This window comes from Harpia harpyja, chromosome 6, assembly GCF_026419915.1.
Source record: "Harpia harpyja isolate bHarHar1 chromosome 6, bHarHar1 primary haplotype, whole genome shotgun sequence".
Classification (NCBI taxonomy): Eukaryota; Metazoa; Chordata; class Aves; order Accipitriformes; family Accipitridae; genus Harpia; species Harpia harpyja.
The window spans coordinates 28826647-28847948 of NC_068945.1; the positions used below are offsets into that span (position 1 = coordinate 28826647).

General features: G+C 43.5%; 1 protein-coding gene across 1 annotated transcript; it reads left to right on the top strand.

Annotated features, from left to right (window-relative positions):
* Positions 1 to 2664: 2664 nt before the first annotated feature.
* ADSL (adenylosuccinate lyase) lies at positions 2665 to 20649 on the top strand. Its single transcript, XM_052790788.1, has 13 exons — positions 2665 to 2861; positions 7409 to 7612; positions 8757 to 8801; positions 9588 to 9667; positions 11957 to 12128; positions 12435 to 12481; positions 12886 to 12976; positions 13798 to 13867; positions 14884 to 15031; positions 17052 to 17142; positions 17713 to 17802; positions 20020 to 20196; positions 20505 to 20649. The coding sequence occupies exons 1-13, from the start codon at positions 2706 to 2708 to the stop codon at positions 20589 to 20591; spliced, it is 1458 nt and encodes a 485-aa protein (XP_052646748.1). The 5' UTR covers positions 2665 to 2705; the 3' UTR covers positions 20592 to 20649.
* The last annotated feature ends 653 nt before the right edge of the window (positions 20650 to 21302 follow it).

The window sequence follows — 21302 nt, forward strand, 5'->3', positions numbered from 1 at the left end:
ATTAAAGCCATCAGACACTCAGATCCTAAATAACAGTTGATGGAGATTCAGTTACTCATACTCCTCCTCTGTCTTTATGCCAGTTTCCTTCTGCTCTTCCTTACTTAGATATGCCAGTGTTGCTGCAGGTTGCATGTCTCTAGTTGTACTTTTAGATAAGCTTCAGACTTGATTGAAGTACTTTGAGCTTGCTGCTTCTTTCACCAGATCACCAAATTGGAATCAGTTTGTGTACTTTTCCCTGCCTTTAAATAGCATTTTTGGTAATGTCATCCTTTAAGTGGACTCGTCTTTTCCTGCCATCAGGAAGGGGAGGCGGTGGTGTGTACTTCCAGAGAGGGGACTGTCATATGAAGAACCTTGCCACTTTATGCTGCTGCTCCAGGGATGAAGGGCAGAGTAGCTTTCTGTTTCCTTCCCTGAATTAATTTGTGTGTTACCAGTCACACTTCAAATGCAGTGTCTCTTCTTGTCCACGATACACAGAAGCCATTACCTGCCGATAAAACATAGGAACAGAGGGAATGATAGTAGATGCTGCTTGTGTACATGCCTTACAGCCCCCCCAGAACATCTCTGGGAGGGTGGTGGGGGAAGAGGTCTTCGTTGGGTAAGTCCCACGGCTGTCAGGGAACCTCTGCTACTTTCTCCCCTCTCCAATCACGCGGTCGCTGTTCCTTCTTTCTTGGATGTGCGTCTCAGGGATGTGCATATGAGCCCATGCCTTTTGGAATTTGGCCTTTGAACTATCAGGAATATGGTTTCTGTACCTGAAACCTTCCTATTTGACACTCCCTGGTCCTCTCTGTCCTGCTTTGCTCCCCGTGGCCTTAGGAACATCTCTCCCCGGTTGCTGTATGCCACCCTCCATCTCTGCCAGTACTCGAGGTGAAGTGTGTACAGTGATTCTGCAGAGAAAGAAGCTGAAATGATGCATGTGCACCTGTAGGATGTACACACATAGGTATCTTGGATTTCTGCCACATCCTGTCCGAAACATGCGGAATATCTGATGCACAGTGCTTTTTCTTTCTCATCTAGAAAGCAGAACAAAAGCAGTATGACTCTGCTGATGGTAATTCCGTAATGTTTACTTTGAATTAAATGCTAAGTGTTTTCCCTAAAGAACCAAAAAAGCCCCCACCTTCTAACAAAAGTAACCAAATGTAATCTTTCTGGGGAGGGAGGGAAGGGGAGGAGGAAAAGCAGTGACGGGGGAGCGTTCTGGTCTATTTTATCTCCACCGCTCGGATGGAGGTAATGAAATGCTGCTTCGAGTTCCACAAACATAAGGGATTATGTTTACAAAGGTAAATGCCTTCTACCTGTTCAGGAAACTGGCTAATGGTGGGCATCAGATGTTTGGCGAGTTTCTCTTCATTGCGAGCAAGTAATGGGAGAAGGGTGTGTCTGGAAGAGGAATGGAGAAATAGATTAATTTCATCTAGTCTTCTTGTTAAAATAATGCCACTTCCCTCTCTCCTTACCAAACAGAGGGAGGAGGTTGCAGAAAAGAAAATCAGTGATGTCCAAAATGGCTGGATTAGAAAAGGCAGCTTTTCTACTTTGCACATAAATAGGTAACAGGAAGGTACAGCTAAAGTCCTCTTGCCTGAAACACTGTCCCCCAGAAGCAGACATTGTAATAATAAAAACAGTGGCTGTGTGTATATTGATGCTATTTGCAAGTTACCTATAAGTGGTTTTTTTTTTTCTTATACTTGAAATGGCTTCCTTCACTAAACTCTTATCATAGCTCTGGTTTCTCCCCTCCTTCTCTAGTGTGCAGTAAAGAAAGATACAGGACAAATGGGGGGAGTGTAGAGGAGATGACACAATGTCTTGCATACCTGGGTTTCATCTTCATTTCCATCCTGTACGCTCACAGGCGTTTGAACTTCCTAAGGGTTTTCCATGGACACAGAAACTCAGCACTTTAGAAGGTGCTCTCATATGGCTGGCTGTGCCCCCCTTCTCCTCCTTTTCTATATTTTTATTTTACTTTTAGTATAGTGGTACTTAAAATCACTGGTTCACTTAAAAAGAAAAAAAAACCAACAATAAAATGTTTAAACTCTACTAATGTACAAATAAGCTGAAATGTTGCATTTTATGTGTATTTTTGCCATAGCAGGTACTGTATTTCTCATGCTGGATTTAGAGAAAAAAAAGAAAAAAAGAAAAAAAAAAAAGAAAAACACAAGGGTGATGTTTTATTGGAGTGTGACAAGTTAAGAGTAATAAGGAATTAAGTCGTCGTCATTTCATTGAAACTGAGAGATGGTGTAATACTTATATAAGTTTTCTGAAGGTTTTTTGGGGGGCTTTTAAACAGCTTTTTTTTGTTTTTATTTTATTTTTATTTTTTGAAAGATATGATTGTATTATGTGCAACTCAGTTGCTTACATTATAACTACAAACTATTTTTGGGTTCCTGGAAAAAAAAAAAGAAAAAAAAAAGAAAAAGACTAATAAATGTGTTTGGCTGCTAAGCATTTAACGCTCGTGGTTTTCTGCACGTTTCTTCCCGCCGCCATCTTGTGCCCTTCACCCCCGGCGCGGCCTCCTCCTGCCAGGGGGCGCCGCCGTCTTCCGCGCCGGGGGCGGGGCGCTCTTCGCGACGGCGGGGCGGGGCTGCCGCCCGCCCCTTATCCCCGGCCGCGGGCGGCCGCGATCGCTCCTTCGCTCGGCGCCCGCCGCTGCCATGGCGACCCCCGGCGCCGAGGAGGACGCCCTGGCGCGGTATCGCTCTCCGCTCGTGTCGCGGTACGCCAGCGCCGAGATGGGCTTCAACTTCAGCGAGAGGAAGAAGTTCGGGACCTGGCGCCGTCTCTGGCTCTACCTCGCCCAGGCTGAGAAGGTAACGGCGGGACGGGGCCGCTGAGGGGAGGGCGGAGGGCCGGGACCGCGGCGTGTGGAGAACTGTCGTGGCGGAGCCTCTTCGCCACCCTGTCCCGCTTCCCTGAGGGGGTCTCTGGCGGGGGAGAGCCGGTTACCGGCGGGTGCCGAGGGGCGGCCGGCGGAGCGGCTGGCCGCCGCCCCGGTGCTTTGCGCGGGAAGCGGCAGTGAGGGCCCGCCGCGCCTTCCCGGAGCTGCCCTGCCTCGGGAGAGGAGACGGAGCAGCGGCCTGGCTCTGCCCCGGGGCGAGCGGGAGAAAGCCGACCCTGGCAACCTTCGGGGGCCCCTTCGCCTGTTTCGGGGCGGGGGGGAGTGTGTGCAAGCCCAGTTTTACACAACTCTTCGTACACAATCCGCCAGGTACCTGTCATCCCTCAGCAAATCGCCTCTTCTTGTCTCACACCCTCCCCCTCTGCGAAATTAGTTTTGTAAAAGCTTTGCTAAGCAGGGGGGGGTGTGGGGGGGAGATTGCCCGCTGAGCAAACACCGGTGTCCTTCTGAAGCGCTTGGATGTTTACTTTTCAGGAGGTGTGACTGATGAGACCTGCTCTCGTTCAATCCGATCGCGGTCAGTCTGTGCCAGCCGGACCACCCCACGCATCTGCAGCCAGTTGTTTTTAGATAGGCAGCCCTTGTTTCTGAGAGAAGTTCACTTTTGGCCAAAGCGCACGGAACAGTTAGCCCAGAAATGCTTATGACGTTTCTGACAGGCCGAGTGCTGCAAAAAAAACCTGATAGCACAAAAGATTGGTGTCAATTCAGCTGTTAGGAGGTGGTGACTGAGAGCACGTCCATGTGATTGCAAGCTGTTGTGTTAGCAGATTCCATAGAGTTAACGTTTTTAAAATGTAGTTTAAGCTAAACCTTCTTTCTTTGAATTTTGTCCCTATTGGGGGTAATGCGTACAGCCTACTATTACTTCTTTGTTGAGACAGTCAGTTTTTAGGATGCACTAACTTGATTCCTTGTGACTGAGAGGAAGACTCGTATCAGGTTTTTGATAGTGAAAAAGCTGTAATATGTTCCCAAAAAAGAAAAAAACCCACAAAACCACCCTGCCTTCTGACAGGGTAGCTTTAGCTTTCAGACTCAACAGTTGCCCATTTGTTTTGTACAGAGTCCTTCAGTTTCCGTTCTCGAGGTACTGGGGTTGTTAGGAAGCAATCCAAGCACAAGGTCTGGCTGTTACTCTTAGCATAAGGGCAGAGAAGCACCATGCTGGAGAATGAACAAGCAGCGCACAGTGTTGTTAACATGTTCCTTCTCCATTCAAGGATCATACCACTACAGCAGCCTCACCGATAGTGTGCTGCACCGAACGTGAGGTTTTAGAAGCTGCAGGTGTAATTACACAGCTGTGTTAATTAAATAGGAGTTGCCTTCTGAAATACTGTATGCTAAGTGTTGTCACGGTTGAGATGCTGGAGTGAGCAGACTGTAAATGTCATCCACTATAGGAAGTGTCAATATCAAGAACACATGCTTAAGGAGCTTTGCATGTTCAATGGTTATTTAAACACTGTTGTATCAATTCCAGAAGATAATCGTTGCTTTTTCTTCTGTTCAAGAATAAAACACTTTACATGACTTGTCTGATAGGAGAAAGCAAGCTGCTGAAAGAACCAGGGTGAGACTTCTAGGTTTCCGCTCCCAAGCCCTGAACTTGGGGTTCCCCTGTCTCTTGACCCTTGCTTTCCCTCACATTGCCACTGCAGAGTTTTGTTCCCAGAAAGCAGAGACAGATCTTGCAATTTCCTGAGCACCCTTTTCATAGTGGGATGAGGGAGACTACTATTTTTATCTGTCTCCTAGTTCCAGAGGAGCTTGTCTTCTGATGTCAGCTCTGGACTGAAAGAGGAAGAGTCAGCTACTTTCAGCACCTGTTAGCTCTGTCAGTGATCAGTTAGTTACAGATATAATCAGTTTCCTCAGGTTCCTTATTGAAGATACATAGTATTTCTTTTTCCCATACATTTTATAAAAAAAAAGTAATGAATGAACTATGGGCAATGTTCACTCCAGTACTTAGCCTCACTTTCAAGCCATTTATCTATTGCTTCTCCAGTAATTCTTATTGAAGATACATGATATTTATTCTGGGGTACATTTAAAAAAAAAAGTAATGAATGAACTATGGGCAATACTTATTCCTGTTTTGTAGTACATCACAATATTAAGATCTAACCGTAGGTTTTCTGGAAGCTGCAGGGAAGTAGTAAAAGAGGGGACACACAGTTTAGCAAGGAAGTTTTAGGTAAAGCACAGAGCCAGGGAAAATGGTTTCAATATTCACGCTACTTCCGGGAGAAATTTTCGAGTAGTCCACTTGGAATATGTGAAATAAGAACTGAAAAATTATTTCACTGGAAACTGGATTCGACAGAAAACCTTTACGGTTGGTATTTTGTTCCTTACAGCAGGCAACATCAGGAGTTTGAAACAGGAGACTCGGCAAAGCGTGTGATTAATAAGAGAGAGCTCCTTAAACTAATCTTTTCCCAACTGACAGTAGTTAAAGTTTGGGTTAAGAGCTGAAGCATGTGAGTTTATACCCATCCCAAAATTCCAGTTTATTTTTTTTTAGCATAAATTCATTTGTATTATGATACTTCTATTAACGCCTCATTGTTTGGGGTTTTTTTTAATCTTGAGGTCTTGACCTAAACAATATGTTATTTGAAAGTCAAGTACAAATTTCATGGAGCTCTTCCGTCTTGTAGAAGTAGCTTTGACGTCCTGCAGCATCAAACTGACTAATAAAATGTTTTGCACGTGAAATCTGAATGTTTTCTCTCTTATAAGAGCCTATGGTAGTCCTCAAATCTATTTTTTTTGTCCAATTTAAGTTTCATTGTTTTTCTGTCGTATGTTCTTTATTAGATGAGCAGCCCAGTGTTCTCATTCTATTTACAGGAGATGTTCCGTGTCATCTGCCTGCTCTGCTCTGCTGCTGAATGAACAGTCATAGTTGTTAGGGTGGCATATCAAAGTATTGGAACAGCCTCGGAGGAATGACGCCTTAAAAGCACAATCCAGAGAGCACATCACTGACCTGTAGCGCTCTGGAGAAAACCCTCTGTTCTCCCTCGAGTAGTTTTCTGAGTTGGTTTTCTTAGGTAGACGGGTTTGAAGGACATTCGATTGCTTTCTTCCTGATGTACTGTCAGTATCTGCAAAAACTGATAAGGAAGAGGCCTCGTGATGTTTGTGGACACATGAGAACAGCATTTGCCTTGGCACTACCCTACCCTGCATGTATTCCTATGACAACTGGTCCCATTTCTTGGGGATTGTTTCTTTACTCTCCGTATGGCTGTCAATGACTGCATACTGTGGTCAGCTTTTCCCAGCAGATCATGGATGTACGAACAAGGCCTGAGATTTTAATCTTGGCACAAGAGTGTATTGCCTGCTGAGTTGCCTGTGTGCTTTCAGGCAGTTATGGTCTGTATTGATACATCTCAAAGACAGCAGTCTGGGGCCAGGTGCTTTTCCTCATTTGTCTGGACACTCATGGCTGCGTATACACTTGTAGCATCATGTTTTAAGTTGTGTGGGTACTAATTATCTGTCGAGGACCTTGAAGACACATCGGCTTTACTTGCTGTCTTCTCTAGTTCCAGATTCCATATCTGCAAAACATTTTTTCAGTCAGTTTGATTCTGAACAGAACCAACTTTTGAAATACTTTGTGTCCTTGAAGGTTCCTGGCTGGTGACTTCTAATTACTAATGCACAAGACAATAGTATTTTAATTTGGAAAAGGCAGTAATGCCAAGGCTTTTAAACTCTCAGTATCAGGAAAAGACATTTTTCTCAGCTTAGTTAGCTTGTGCAAGTATAGAGCTGTGCAAGAGTTATACCAGTGTGTAATTCTGTGGTTTGATACCCTACTCTGTTTTTAAGTCAGCTTGCTGAAAAGGTTTAGCAAATATTTTTGAACGTGGACTAGGAGCATTTATCTCCTGCTTCCAGATCAAGTAACTCATTTCCCAAGCTTCCAGATTCAGACTGAGATGAAGTACTTCAGGACTTTTGGAAAGGTTCAAACATACGTACCTTTCCATATGTTCTAAGCCCACTGTTTAACACTCGTGTAGGTCTAGTTGTGCTCCAAAGAGTTCTTCCTGCCACAAGCTATCCTGTCATATGGTAGCTGGATTGTACCCACCCAAAGGGTAAATTTCATTAAAAGAAGTTAAAACTATACTGTTTTTATATCACTTTTCCCCACGTGTCTAATTTTTGTAGTTGTCACAGGGATGTTACACGATTGAGGAAAGTACGAAGCCCAAGAGGAACATCTAAGCGTGAACACTGTCCTATCCTATTGGAAAAGGTTGGACAACCCTCAAATGAAAGCATTTGCTGTTACAGCTCTTGATTATGCTAAATTGCCATGCTTCTGTGAGATGTCCTATGGGAGTACATTATCTAAACAACTTCTGTCTCAGTTTGGGTTGTCTCTTAAAGAAAAAAAAGAAATAGAAAGTTCTTTTCCCCTTGCAGTCACTTGGGCTTCCTATCACAGATGAGCAGATACAGGAGATGGAAGCAAACCTGGACAACATTGACTTCAAGATGGCAGCGGAGGAAGAGAAGAAGCTTCGTCACGATGTCATGGCCCACGTTCACACCTTTGCCCACTGCTGTCCAAAAGCTGCAGCCATCATTCACCTTGGAGCAACTTCCTGTTACGTAGGGGATAATACGGTAATATAATATTTTCAGTTTCCTGCCTGCAGAGCTGGGCGAAACACAGCTACAGTTGCTTACTTGATAGCTCTTTATGAACTTTTCTTTATAAAATAATATTAAATAGATTTTTCAGACACTTTTATTAGTTTTACTGTTGAAGTTAATTCCCCTTTGTCCTAGCTACCCCAGGAAGGCAAGCTTCCCTAGCCTTCTTTCTTCTGGTATGAAGCAAGATCTGTCTGGAAACTAACTGTTCCCTAAACTCTGCTTGCACGTTAAATATTCAAGGAGATAAGAAATCATGAGTTGCAAACGCATGCAGAAACGTGTGACCTGTCGGTTACGCCGACGGGACAAGAGTTCAGTGACTTACAAAACAAGGCCACTTTTGATATGTGCAGCCCATGAGCTTTCAACTGCTGCTTTGAGCCCAGGTATTAATTCAGGGTAAATAAAGCTTTTAGTGACCAAGAGCATGGATAACTGTCTTAAGTGAAAAAGGAATTACCACCATTCTACAGAACTGTAAAATGTTTGTGAAAAACCTGTCTAAAACCGAGTGCAAACTAAAGCCTAATTTCTTGGTATATATTGCTGTTCCCCCCTGTCCAAGTCACTGCAACTTCACAACCGCTTTTTGTCGTACAAGAACCTGCCGCGTGATTTTTTTAACTTGCTCCTTTGCAAGCCTGTTTGGCTTTTGGGTAATACCACCTTCCTTGTGACACTTGCACCTAGCTGTACCTCAGTCTCAAAAGAAGGAGTAAAGATGACTGCTGCCTGATCAGTCCACTTACTTCTGTGCTGTCTTTACCTACAGTGCCTGTATTTTCCACTTGGGATGAATGATTTAGTCTGTCATTCCATGGGCATCCCGAGAATCTCAAAATAATCATTCATACCCAGTCAGTGGAAATGGATCTTCTACTGCCCAGTGTGACTTTCTGTGGCTAGTACAGAAGAAGCAATGATGGACCCAGCATTTTTGTCATAAGAAAGTTCACTGCAAGTTCCGGTACAAGAAGGAAAGCTGAGCTTTCATTTTAAGAGACTTTTGAGCGGACAAAGTGTATTTTAATTAGCTGTGTCCTCTCTGAGAGAAGCCATTATGTCTGGTCCTTCAGGCATGGCCCAAAGTTCCTTTCTTTGCTTCTTTCAGGATCTGATTGTCCTCCGTGATGGGTTTAACCTGCTGCTACCCAAGGTAAGAAGGTGGTTGTGCACAGTGTCTCGGAAGTGGGCAGTGCTGATGTCCTGTGAAAAGCCTGTGTTTAACTTGGATTTTCCTAAGCCTTGCTGGGAAGCTAGGAGGAGCTCTCTGTTTGGGTTATTCTCAAGAATGTGAACAGTTATCTTCCCTTCCTTTCTCATGTCTTTTCCCAAAGCTTCTTTGCTCACCATGGGAATTATAAGCAACTCCTTGTTTATCTGTGCCACAGGTACTAGTTTCAGAGAACAACTGTATTGCTTTCAGGGTCAGCTTAGGCATTCCCTTAACTGTATTCCTAGGAATGTGTCAGCATTCAAGAAGCTATATAATACATTTTTCTGCAGTCAAATATGGTGGGAGTATAGTGCAGTGTTGTCTGTCTGACCTGAATGTCTTGGCACCCAGTTTGCCCTGGACTGTACATGTGTCAGTTATACTCAAAGCAGCTTTATTTCTGACCAATTGCAGGAATAATACCCGGGGATAAACCAACTGCAGGATTGGGTTGGACATGAGGACTAGACTAGTTCAAGCTGAAGTCCAACCACTTGTATCATCTCTTGCTTGAGTTTTGTAGCAAGCAGGAATTAATGTGCACACTCTGAAAAAATGAAACACACCATATTCTACAATTAGAGGGAGGGTATTCAAGGACCGCGCAGTTGTTTCTCTCCCCTTTTTCTCACAATGTTGTTGTGCTTAAGCATGCTAGCTTGTGCTGGTTTGTTGTTTTTTTTTTCTCTCATTCTGCTTCTTTGCTATCCTTCCTGCATCCACCAGCTCGCAAGGGTGATCAGCCGCCTGGCCGACTTTGCCGAGAAGTATGCTGACCTGCCTACTTTGGGCTTCACTCACTACCAGTAAGTAGCCATCAGCCTTTGCTTTCATTTTGTCGACTGTGCTTTGGTTAAATAACTGCAACTGCTTTCTTTCATCCTTCTTTTTCCCATTTCTGACCAGTGGCAGTTGGTACTGCTGGGCATCATTAAGACACTGTTGGTGGTTCAGAAAAGGAGTACGTGCCTAACTCTAGACTTGTCTCAGGAAATTGAACTGTTGCTTTGACTAGCTGTCAGCAGTTGTTTTAACACAGCTTCATAAGGACTTCCTGGCGAACATGGATGTGTATATTCTGGGCTGTTTCAAAAAGCATGGCTGGGAATTGCAGTAAGCCTGTCTTCCAGTCACATTTTCTTTATGTTTGTTTTTTCTGTCAGTTAAGTTAGTTTCAGCTGCAGCTTAGAAAGGTCTGTTACTGACTACTGGTTACTACAGCTACTCTGCCACTGTAGCTGAAGCTTTCTTCTAAAGTGATGATTCAGGATGCATCTGTTTTCATACATCCCTGTATGGATCCCTGGGAAGAATCAGGAGCAATTTCTTCTGTTTAACAAGATGATACTGTTGCCTGTCTCTTGGGAAACTTACACTTCTTGTGCAGCACTTCTGACACTGAGTGCTTATAGGATAGGATAGAATAGAACAGAACAGAATAGAATAGCATATTTTTAGGCAGACTACTGAGTCAAAGGACAACGACATCTGGATAAGTCTGTTGTTGGAGTAATCTGCTGCTTCATGAAGACGGTTTGCTTTCAGAGGCATTAAACCGTACACCTTGAGGTAAGCCTGGATCTTCTGCCCCGGTGATATGGAACACGGGAGGCAGGGAAATTAAGCACAGGTCTTGTCAGACTCAGTGTCTGGCACTTTAAAATTTCTCCCAAAGGAGAGTGAGAGCATTGTGTCAGTTCTCTGGTTGTCTTGCTGTATATGCCATGTCAGTTCAATCAGCTCTAGTCCTAGGTCCCTCTTTGCCTACAGCTTTTCGGAGTAGTATTCTCTGGGCTGTTTTATCTCGGCTTTTGGAAGGAGTACAAAGGAGGATTCAGGAAGTATATGTGAGGTGAAATCATAAAAACTAAGGTGAAGGAGGCATTGACACCTCAGTCTTTTCTGTGTCCTTCGTCAGTGGGGCCTCTGCCCCATTTACGAACAGGTCTGTGTTTTCCCTAGCCTTCCCTTTTCCTGCTTACGTGCTGGCAGAGACCTTTCCTGGTGCCTTTCGCATCCCGCACTAAGTTCATCTGGGTGGGCTTTTGGCTTTCCTGGTCCCATCCCTGCAGTGCTGGACAGTTTCTTTGTATTCCTCCTGGATCTCCCGTCCCTGCTTCCACATCTTATGTGCTTCCCTTTTACGTCTGACCTTAATCAGGAGCACCTTGTTCTTGTGCATATGCTTTTTTTGAAATAGTACAGAGGTTGTCCTTGGAGTTCATGTGGATAATTTGAAGTATTTCAACTTCCAGGTTCTGCGTCACAGCCCCATTTTCTCCTCAAAGCGTTTGCAGGGGGACAGTGTGGTCGAAGCTTGCAGATACTTATTTCACGGTGGAGGTCTTACAAAAAATGTTGGCTGACGGTATTGTTAATTACCGCACGTTTGCCCGGAGGCTGAGGAATACGTTTTTATAAATAAAAAGGAACGGTCCCGTAGAGGAATCGGTTACGATCGCAGCGTGCGCCCAGGTGTTTCCGCACGGAGAAGCTCCCACCAGGGCTATAGGTTAGCCAGGGTGACCCCCGGGCGAGCGGAATCGGGGATGGGGCGATCGGTGCACCCCCCCGCTCCCCCCCGCTGCTCTCCCGCGCCGCCAGGGGGCGCCCTCCGCCAGCAGAGGCGCGGGAGCGGTCCGGGAGCCCGGGGATCGGGCCCGGGGATCGAAGTGCCGTTACCGGCCCCGATTGAGGGTTTCCCGCTTGACAGAGCTCTGGAAGAACGCCGTAAACCCGTTGTAGGTAGTCTGACGAGTGGGTCTGCGGTCGCTTTTCTTGGAGAAACTCTCAAAAGCTGTAGTAGGGAAACGCCGGCGGAGACCCGCTCTCACATCTCTTCATCCCCTAACGCGTACAGAAACTACAATGACTGTTTTCTCTTGCTGTAATTACATCTAATTGCTGAAAAGAATGATCACATCCTCCGTACCGTTTACTGGTGATACATGTGTGCTGTTACATCTTCCTGCATAAGCCAGATCCTTTTAATTTCTGCTCAGAGGAGTCAGAGAGACCAGCCTGCAAAGTGTGGTCTTTGGGGAGTTACTGTGCAAATTGTCAATGAGTCACATTCTGTTCTTGGTTGTCTTCAGACCTGCACAGCTCACCACCGTGGGGAAACGCTGCTGCTTGTGGATTCAGGACTTGTGCATGGACCTGCAGAACCTGGAGCGGGCTCGGGATGACCTGCGCTTTCGGGGTGTAAAAGGCACCACTGGCACTCAAGCCAGCTTCTTGCAGCTCTTTGAGGGAGACCATAGTAAAGTAAGTCAGACAGCCCAGGGTGTAGACTTGCAGTCTTGGCAATTCTCCCCTCTGGAATGCTGTTCTGTTTGGGGGAATATGGAGATTCTGGCATCAAATTCACAAGGGCACTGTGATCCCTCTGAGGCCCACTGACAAGGTCCTGGGTGAAAGTGAGCAGAATTTGGGGAGGGCGTGCTTCCCAGCAAGTAAAACGTTTGTTGACAGTAAACTGAGAAAAGCAAAGGACCCTTTTTACTGTTGCTGACCTTCCTGAGTTGTTGCATTCTGAGCTCTCTTTGTTTTGTTTTTTTTCTTTACCCTGAGGTTGAAGAGCTGGACAGATTAGTGACTGCAAAGGCAGGATTTAAACGGTATGTAACAAGCATACTTAGTCATCTATGTTTGGTGTTAGCAAAGTGTGACTCCTGCTGTCCGTGTTGGCCCAGATTCCCCTAGCTGCTAAACTGACATCTCTGCTGCTGTTGACTTATCTCCCCTTGCCATCTTCCATTCCCAGTTGCAGCTTCCCCCAGGAAACTTCACCTCCTCAATAGGACACTTCTACTTGTCTCCCTGTCAAAGCACAGCTGTCTGTTTTTCCTCCATTTTTCTCTCTCCCATGTGCATGCTCAAAAATTGACAGCCTGAATCCAAAGTTGTTCTCGTCAGGGCAGAATGACAACCCTCCACTTTAAGAGCCATGTCAGTCCTTGCTCAAAGCCTTGCAGTACCACTGTATCTGTCTGGAGCACTCAACTCCTGTGCTTATTTTTAGGGCTTATATGGTCACAGGGCAGACCTATAGTCGCAAGGTGGATATTGAAGTCCTGTCTGTGCTGGCCAGTCTTGGGGCATCTATACACAAGGTGAGTGCCCTATTTGTATACTTTGGGAAGAGGGGGAAACATTTTAGATCTTGAAGAGAAGGTGCTCATGGTGCAGGATGCTCTTCTCAAGAAATATTAATTGGTGTTCCTTGTTCAGCTGTTCTCTTTGTGATCATGTAAATTCACCACTGGGTACATGCCTAGTAATCAAACCTCAAAGATCTTAAGACCAGTGGCAAATAAAGCGAGTTTACTGAGCAGATTCTGAGATGGGTTAACAAATCCCACACCAGATACTAATCTAATCTATGCTAAATTGATCCAATTAGAGTAAATGTCTTTCCTAGTGGTGTACAAGTTTTTAAATTTCACCGTTTGCTCCTAGTTAATTGCTTCTCTGATAATGGTGTTATTCTCTCTGTCCTTGTGGATTCTTTTCATTGATTTATTTCTGTTCCCTCCCTCCTCCTCCTCTTGGGCTAAAGTGATCTGTGGTATTTTCTTCTGGTTTAGTTTTGTGGGCTGGCTGGTTCAGTAATCACAAATCACTGTGTAGTTTTGTTATGCATTTTCACTGTTCCCTCCTGGTACCTATTTCATTCCCTGCAAGCATTTACCTTTCTCAGATTCCTGTTCTATTCTAATACAGTGGGAATCTTTTTTCCTTCTGCTTTCTTGACTGGGATTTTTAGGCCAGGAAGTATGATTGCAGTGTCAATTTTTTTGTCAAATTTTTCACTGTCTCCCAAATTTACTTCTCGGACACAGACGCAAACACTTCTCCAAGAACACTAATAGGAGTATGTATTGGTGTGTGTTAGTTTGGTTCTGTTTGTTAATTTCTTGGGCTTTTTTTCTAGATTTGTACTGACATTCGTCTTTTGGCCAACCTAAAGGAGATAGAGGAGCCTTTTGAGAAAGACCAGATTGGTAAGGGATGTGAGACATTTCTTGGACCGCTGTATGTATCTTTTCATTTATGCTGGTGCAGCCTTTTAAGCAAACTTTGAAATGTTACTGACAGAAGTTGCTTTAAATTAACTGAGGTTTGACATTGTTAGTATTTTGAGTCCTTTTTAAAGGAAAAAAAAAAATGCCCTTTACGCAAAGATTTCTGGATAGTAAGTAATTAAAATCAGATTTGTATTTCTGCACTTCCTGGGTTTGGGGGGAGAGCAGAAGCAGTCACGTATTCCCCACAGAGGAAGACTTGGGTCTGAGGAGTACTTAAAGTGTTTTCCATTTCTTGTGAAGCTAACTGGAGCTGTAGGTTTTCAGCTTGACTCAGCATTTTGGTCTTTATAAACAGACAAATTTGGAACAACGAAACTAGGCTGGACCCTTGCTGGAAGAATACCAGTGATGTGACTGTGACATTGGTAGAAGGGGAGAAGGAAACGTAGAGTTTTGGCTCTTGGCTGGAAGAAAGTTCAGGCAGGCACCCTAAATAGTTGCGTAGGATTGAATCGGCAAACTAAGCCTTAGTCGTATTTGTTACTTGAATCATTCTACGTTCGTTTTGATATCCATTCACCAGAGCAACAGGCAGCTGTATAAGTACCTGACTTTGCCCAATAACATTGTCCTTCAGATGGGGTCTTGAACACTGCTAAAGTTGCCGTGGGTAGCCTAGAGAGATGGCACTAAACTTCATTAAAAATTAATTCCATTTGTTTTTATGTGGTAGTACTTCTTGTTTTCAGAATTGCAAAATGCCTTCTCGCTTTTTTGTCTCCCCCCATTTAGATGTTTCTATTCTGAAGGGGAAGCATGGTGGCGTCATTTTCTTTATTCCATTTTGTCCTTAGAAAATCATCATGTTTTGAGACTTTAGTCAAAAACATGATTCCTGACGCATATTTCTTAACTGGGGGAGGACCTTCATCTCTTCTTCCTGAATGCACTACTTCTATGTCCTGTTTCCATCACTCTTTCTCCTTGCACAGGTTCGAGTGCTATGCCTTACAAGAGGAATCCAATGCGTTCAGAACGCTGCTGCAGCCTGGCTCGACACCTGATGACTCTGGTGCTGGATCCCCTCCAGACAGCCTCTGTGCAGTGGTTCGAGCGAACGTTGGATGACAGTGCCAACAGGTTTGTTTAGATCGTGCAATGCAGCAATTTCAGAAGGTCTTGTGCAGGAAGGTCTTTTGACGTATTTAGAAAATACTATTTTTAAACTTAAACCACAAGTTACCACCTTGATGTAAGGCAGTCTCAGTAGAATCTAGAGACTACAAACTGCTTTCCTCTTTAAGATCAGATGAATACTGTTAGGGTTTTTTTAACCTCAAGATCTTCTGAAAAGTAAACCAGCAGAGAGAGGGAGGGATGCAGAAGCCATGGTAATAAATTGCTCTCGTAGTCTTCCTGTTTCAACAGCATAACGTAGCAGTTCTCATATTTCTCAAATTTTCCTCTCTGTTTTGAATGTGTTTTTTGATCCTGCTCCTCTTCACTTCTTAAAGAATAATTCAATTTTATCTGTAATCACTTAACGTTCCAAATAATCTAAAGAAATTTATTTTCATCTCTTTGTCAAGTGTTGATCTTTACAAGTAGTTCAAATCCTAAAGAAAGAGCACAAACATTATTTTTTTAAGTAATGTTTCATGAAAATGTGTGTGGGTCTTTTAGATATTGCTCAGCAAGCTTTGCTTTGTTTTCTGGTTCTTCATTATGACTATTTTGAGATGAGCAAAAGTTATCTGTAATTATTTTCAAGTAAATTACAGCAATCAAATTCAATGCTTCCATCTTCCAGTTAGTACTAAATTTGCATAAAGCTCATATTTACCTTTGAAACGTTTTAGTTTCAAAGTAGTCTTCTGTTGCTGAATTCAATCTCCTAGAATCTTAGATATCCGTAGATCTTTAGATTTCTAAGATATGGGGCTTGTGGAACAACAAACAACAGCAGTTTTGGCTGTAGACTAGTGTTCAGATTGTTGATGAGAATGTTATTTTAAAAATGTCTCCACGAACATAACGTCTGCATAAAATTTCATGAAAGCATAGGTCTTTTCCCAAAAGGACTTTACTCCACAGGTGCTAGTCTTGTTAAGAAAAGAGCTGCATAGGCAGCAGAAAACTATGTAAATTTAAGAAATTGGATACTGGTTGATGTGGTGTGTGTATTTCCCAATAGCTACCCAGTGTTGAGAGATGTACTGGAGTGTTTCAAATTTTATTTTTACCTCATCTCGTAGAAAGGGTCATTTGTCCACTTCATAACCCAATTTAAAAATTCTGTGCCTTGGATTTTTCTTGTTAAAGCTATAGTTTTGAAAGGAGAGCAAGCCAGAGAAAATGCAATCAACCTACAAAACAGCAAAGTCCTTTGAAGACAGTGTGATAGAATTGAGGGCCTTAAATGTAGCACAAGGTTCAAGTACTAGTGTATTTTAAAAGATCATAGTTAAGAATGGGCCAGGCACTGCTGTCACAGGTGGGTGATGCTGTAATTGCTGCACTGTGACACAGAGCCTTTTGTCTGATACAGCTTAGTCCCCATTACTCCTCTCCTTTCCCTCCTTTCCTTCCTTTCCTTTTTGTCATTCTTTTTTGTCAGGAGCCTCCTTTGTGACCAGGAGCTGGTCTCTTGGAGGGAGCCTCCACCAGATGCATGGATCACTTTGAAAGTTCCCCACTAAGCACAGGCAGGCACAGCACGACAGTGCAGCACGTCTTACTCCTGGAACGTAGGATCAGTAGACAGATCAACACAGAAAATGGGGAAGATAGTCTCTCGTGTTTGCTAGCTCTGTAAATTGCTGCCCTCTTTCCTAGCTGTGTAATCATTGAATTATCTTGGACCTTTCTATGTGCGCCTTTACCATTTCTCTTCCTCTCTCTCCCTTTCTCTACTGACCAAAAAAAAAACACCCCAAAACCCTCCCGTCTCCCCAGTTTGAGAGCTGCTATAAGGTGTTCTTTAGCTTTCCTTGTCGTGACCTTTAAGCGACAATCAGCACCTGTAAGGAGAACAGTTCCAGCTTTAGGGCCACAGTGATGCTATTTATGGCATTATTTACAGAAACTAAAGAGCTGGATCTGAGGTAAACTGGAACATGGCCTTTATTGCTAACTGGGGCCCTGGGTATGTGTTTCATAGGCGCGTGTGTCTGGCTGAGGCTTTCCTCACAGCTGACATCATTCTGAGTACACTGCAGAATATCTCCGAGGGACTTGTGGTCTATCCAAAGGTAAAGCAGGAGATAATGTGTGCAGTGTTTCATCCTTGATAATGCTGCAGCTGTGCCAAAGTGTGTAAAAATCCTCCCACTCAAAGGATTACATTTTTATCTGTTAGTTCAAACAGTCTCTGAATTTTGCTCTCCGTTCTCAGTATATTCTCACTGTTTGCAGGACAGGCATGAAAGGGTACTTGTTGAAGCCAAAAAGTAGTAAATTAAAAATTTCTCAAAAAGGATATTTTTCCCTGAACTACACAACGGATCTGTAGAACTTACTGCCAAAAGATACTGTCAAGGCAGATCTTGTACAGTCCTGTAACTTATCTCCAGGTTAAAAAAAAAAATTCATTGGACATCTTTTCCACAGTAATGTCCCTGACAAGATACAGATGCTAAGTATTATCAGCCTCAATACCCGGATTTCCATAGCTACGTTCAAAAAGAGAAATTATCTTTGCATCATTGTCCAGTCTTAGAGATTCGAAGGGAGAGGAAAACTGCACTGAGAGTCCCAGTTGTCTACAGAATTGCTGTAATGCTGTTTCTTTTTTCTGTTTCGTTTGTTTTGTTTTGCTTAAGGTGATTGAGAGGAGGATCCGGCAGGAGCTGCCGTTCATGGCCACAGAGAATATAATCATGGCGATGGTGACAGCAGGGGGCAATCGTCAGGTACTAATGCAGTCAAAAATACCTTTGTTCACTGCCTGGCATTTCACTCCTGAGAAACAAAAGTACCTGGGCTCTTGTCCTGACCATCTCACCTTTCTTTGTTCTCCACCTACTCCCACAGAGTTATTAATATTACACTGGTGCTGCAAAGCCAGACGCTGCTCTCTGAGGAGAGAGCAGTTGTGGAGATCTGTATTTACTGTTAGGAACACTGTGTGTTTGAGCTAATCTGGCTGGCTGTGCTGGAGAAGAGGAAGACCTATTTTTATATTAGATACTAGTAGGCGTTTTCCTTTTGTAAATGTTTGAAGGAACTTGGAACACAGACCGGGCTTCTTTAAATGGAACGTGTTGGCAGTTGGCTACCTTATAAATTAAGAGAATGAATCAGTGCTGTTAACAAAAAAGCAAGTGAGACCATTCTGAACCATTCATTCATGTGGCACTCTTCCCTAATTTATGGTCCTTCATTCAGTTTTCTGTGTTCAAGCAAATTGAAATGAAATGTTTTCCTTAGTAAATAAATCCAGAGACAATTAGATTATATTTCCTTATCATTTAATTTCACAATTCAGTTTAAAACTGATAATCAAATTTGTATCTTAATAAAACAGCTTATTTTCACTTACCTTTAGTGATAGTGATAGATAGATTAGAAAATAGTAATTTTTCCTTCTATGATTATTTCTACATCAGGGACAGAAGTTAAACTTGCAAGATAGTAATAGCGGAAGGGTTTGCTAGAAGCTTTGAGTAGGATATGTGGTTCTAGTTCTCTGAAACACTTCTGGCAACTCACCTGTGATGTTAGCCAGGAAAAATCCTTTTTCCTTTTTTTTTTTTTTTTTTTCCCCCATGTGTGTCTGATGTTTGTCACAGGCTCAGTCAGTAAGCTTCCTAACTAAACTTATTAAGGGTCAGATCATGTGAATAAGTTTCATTATCTTTTCAGCTGGTTCTCTTTCTAAAGTATCCCATACTTACCTAAACAGTCCTCTCTATTTTGATTAGATTGAAGAGTGAATTTAATTTGTGTTTGTTACCGGCCTGCCTTCTTTCTGGTGCTGTTTAATTACAAATCTATAGAGATTAGTACACTTATAAAATCTGTTCTTATTCACATTAGTATGTTCTGTTTCTGTTTTCATGTGCTGGGAACTCCAGAACAGCACGTTTTCTAAGCTTTCCTACCTCATAGCATAGAAACTCACTTCCTGTCCCCACCACTGAACAGCTCCCTCCCCTAAAGATCCAGAAGACAGATCTGTTAACCTGAGGCAGGTCAGTGCTGGAGCAAGATGGCCTTTGCATGGAGGAAACAAGGAACAGGAGGTAATTTTCCTCCTAGCTGAAGATAGATCAAGGATAATACATGTGAGGAGAAGATTCTTACATGGCTGTAAATGCAACCACATGGCTGTATTTTAGGGCCAGCAAGGCAGCATCTGATTTTGCAGATGGTCCCTGACTACAGTTGGGTTCCCTTGTTTTTACAGATTGATTCCATAGGAAATCGAGGGATTAGGAAGTGTTTCAGAAAAATTGTTATAAGGGTTTTGCCAGTCTTAGTGTCATGTGAGGGTTATTGGGGAGAGAATGTCTTAAGGCCCTCAGGTTTGTAAGGGTTGTTTTCCCTTCAGTCTGTCCTTATGTAAGCCATGGTTTACATAGTCTCACTGCTCGTTAAGTTAGACAGGTTCTTTTCCCTTTTCCAAACCTGTAGAGGTTTTACATTGTTGTGCTCCCAAGATGTTCCATACAGGGGATGATTAGTGGTGAATAAGGAATTCCTTTATTACAGTTCATAGAATATTTTGGGAACAGCTACTATAGTCTGTCTTTGGAAAAATCATGCCAGTAGGGAATAGAACAACTGAAAAAATCCCTGTAGTGACTCCTAAGAGTATTTGGGGAGTTTGAGGAAATGTAAAGGACTCCGGTGTTGTAAGATTGCGGTATAATTCAACAGGGAACGTATCTGTCATTCAGACTGTTTTAGCCTCAAAGGGTGGATGTGGAAGGATGAAGAAAATCTTGTTTTAATATAGTGGTATATGAGACACAGCAGTCCAAGCTGCGTCTCATTTGTATGCTGTCCAGTGCAGTACGCTTTGATCTTTTTCTCCCTCCAGCACAAGTTAGCAGGATGAACCTGTGCTGTCAGTAGCAATGGAAAGACTTTTTTCTTTTCCCCTCCTCTTCCCCCTGCTGCTACAGGATTGCCATGAGAAGATTCGTGTTCTCTCCCAGCAAGCAGCTGCTGTTGTGAAACAGGAAGGGGGTGATAATGACTTCATTGACCGTGTCCGCGCTGATCCTTACTTCAGCCCTATCCATAAACAACTTGAAAGCCTGTTGGATCCCTCCTCCTTCACTGGACGTGCTCCTCAGCAGGTAAAGTAGTGGAAAGAGGCTACGGGCGTTACAGGTTGTAATGCAATGTGTTGTTTAATCCTGCATACTCCTGTGTGCTTGAGAGTGTACACATCATGTACCTCTGCCCATACTACTAAGGCAGACACATTTCTCTCTTTTGGCTTCCTTGGCTTTCCTTGCGGGCTTCACGTTTTTGCCCCTGGACATATCAGACTGCTAGGTGTCTCTGTGAAACAGAGACCCCAGTGAGACGAGCAGGTCAGAATGGGGAGGAGAAGGGAACCCTTTCTTTTGCTAATTTTCTCCTCCCTGTCTTTCTTGAACAGGTGGCAAAGTTCCTGAAGGAGGAGGTTCGACCAGCACTGATTCCATACCAAAGCAAGATGGGTGGGAAAATTGAGCTGGCACTTTAGATATATTCTGCAAAGGTGTGTGGGTACAGGAAGGTAATAAAAGCCTGATTGAACCAGGTCTGTTTGCTGTGTCACGTTATTTTGTTTCTCTACAGTATATTTAACCCCCAGAGCTTACAGCCACCTTGATTCCAGATGGGCTTTTCATTCTTTGTCTGCTGTTTAATCAAGCCTCCATCTATTGTGTGCTGAGTTACGGAGAAATGCTTGATTGTGACAAGGTAACTTTATCACGGTACCTTTTGTTGGCCCCTTACAGAGCACAGCCAGCTGTTTAAAGAGCAATGCCAGGTGCTGCCTGACATTCATGTATGACTTGTTGAAGAGCAGGGATAAGGGGAACTGAGCCCACTCCCATTTCCATCTTATTCATCTGCTCTTAAACTTTCTGCACAGGTTTCTCAAAAGATGATAAAAGGTTGTCCTGGCTTTCAGAGTACTGTGATATAGGGAGCAAACAGGCAAAAAAATTAGGAATAATGAAAGGGAGAGGCCATGGAACTTCTTGGCTCATCAAACTGGTGGTCCTTCAGTGCTCCCTTGCTGGTTTAACACTGTACCTGTGGCTCTGTAGCTTCTGAACATTGTATTTACAGCAGGTGTGGGTTAGGAACCAGCTGTTCTGATTTACTTTTCCAGGTCCTTTGCTGTAGGTGCTTGATACTGAATGGCAGGTGGACTCTGGCATGTGAAAGTCATTCTCTACTGCAA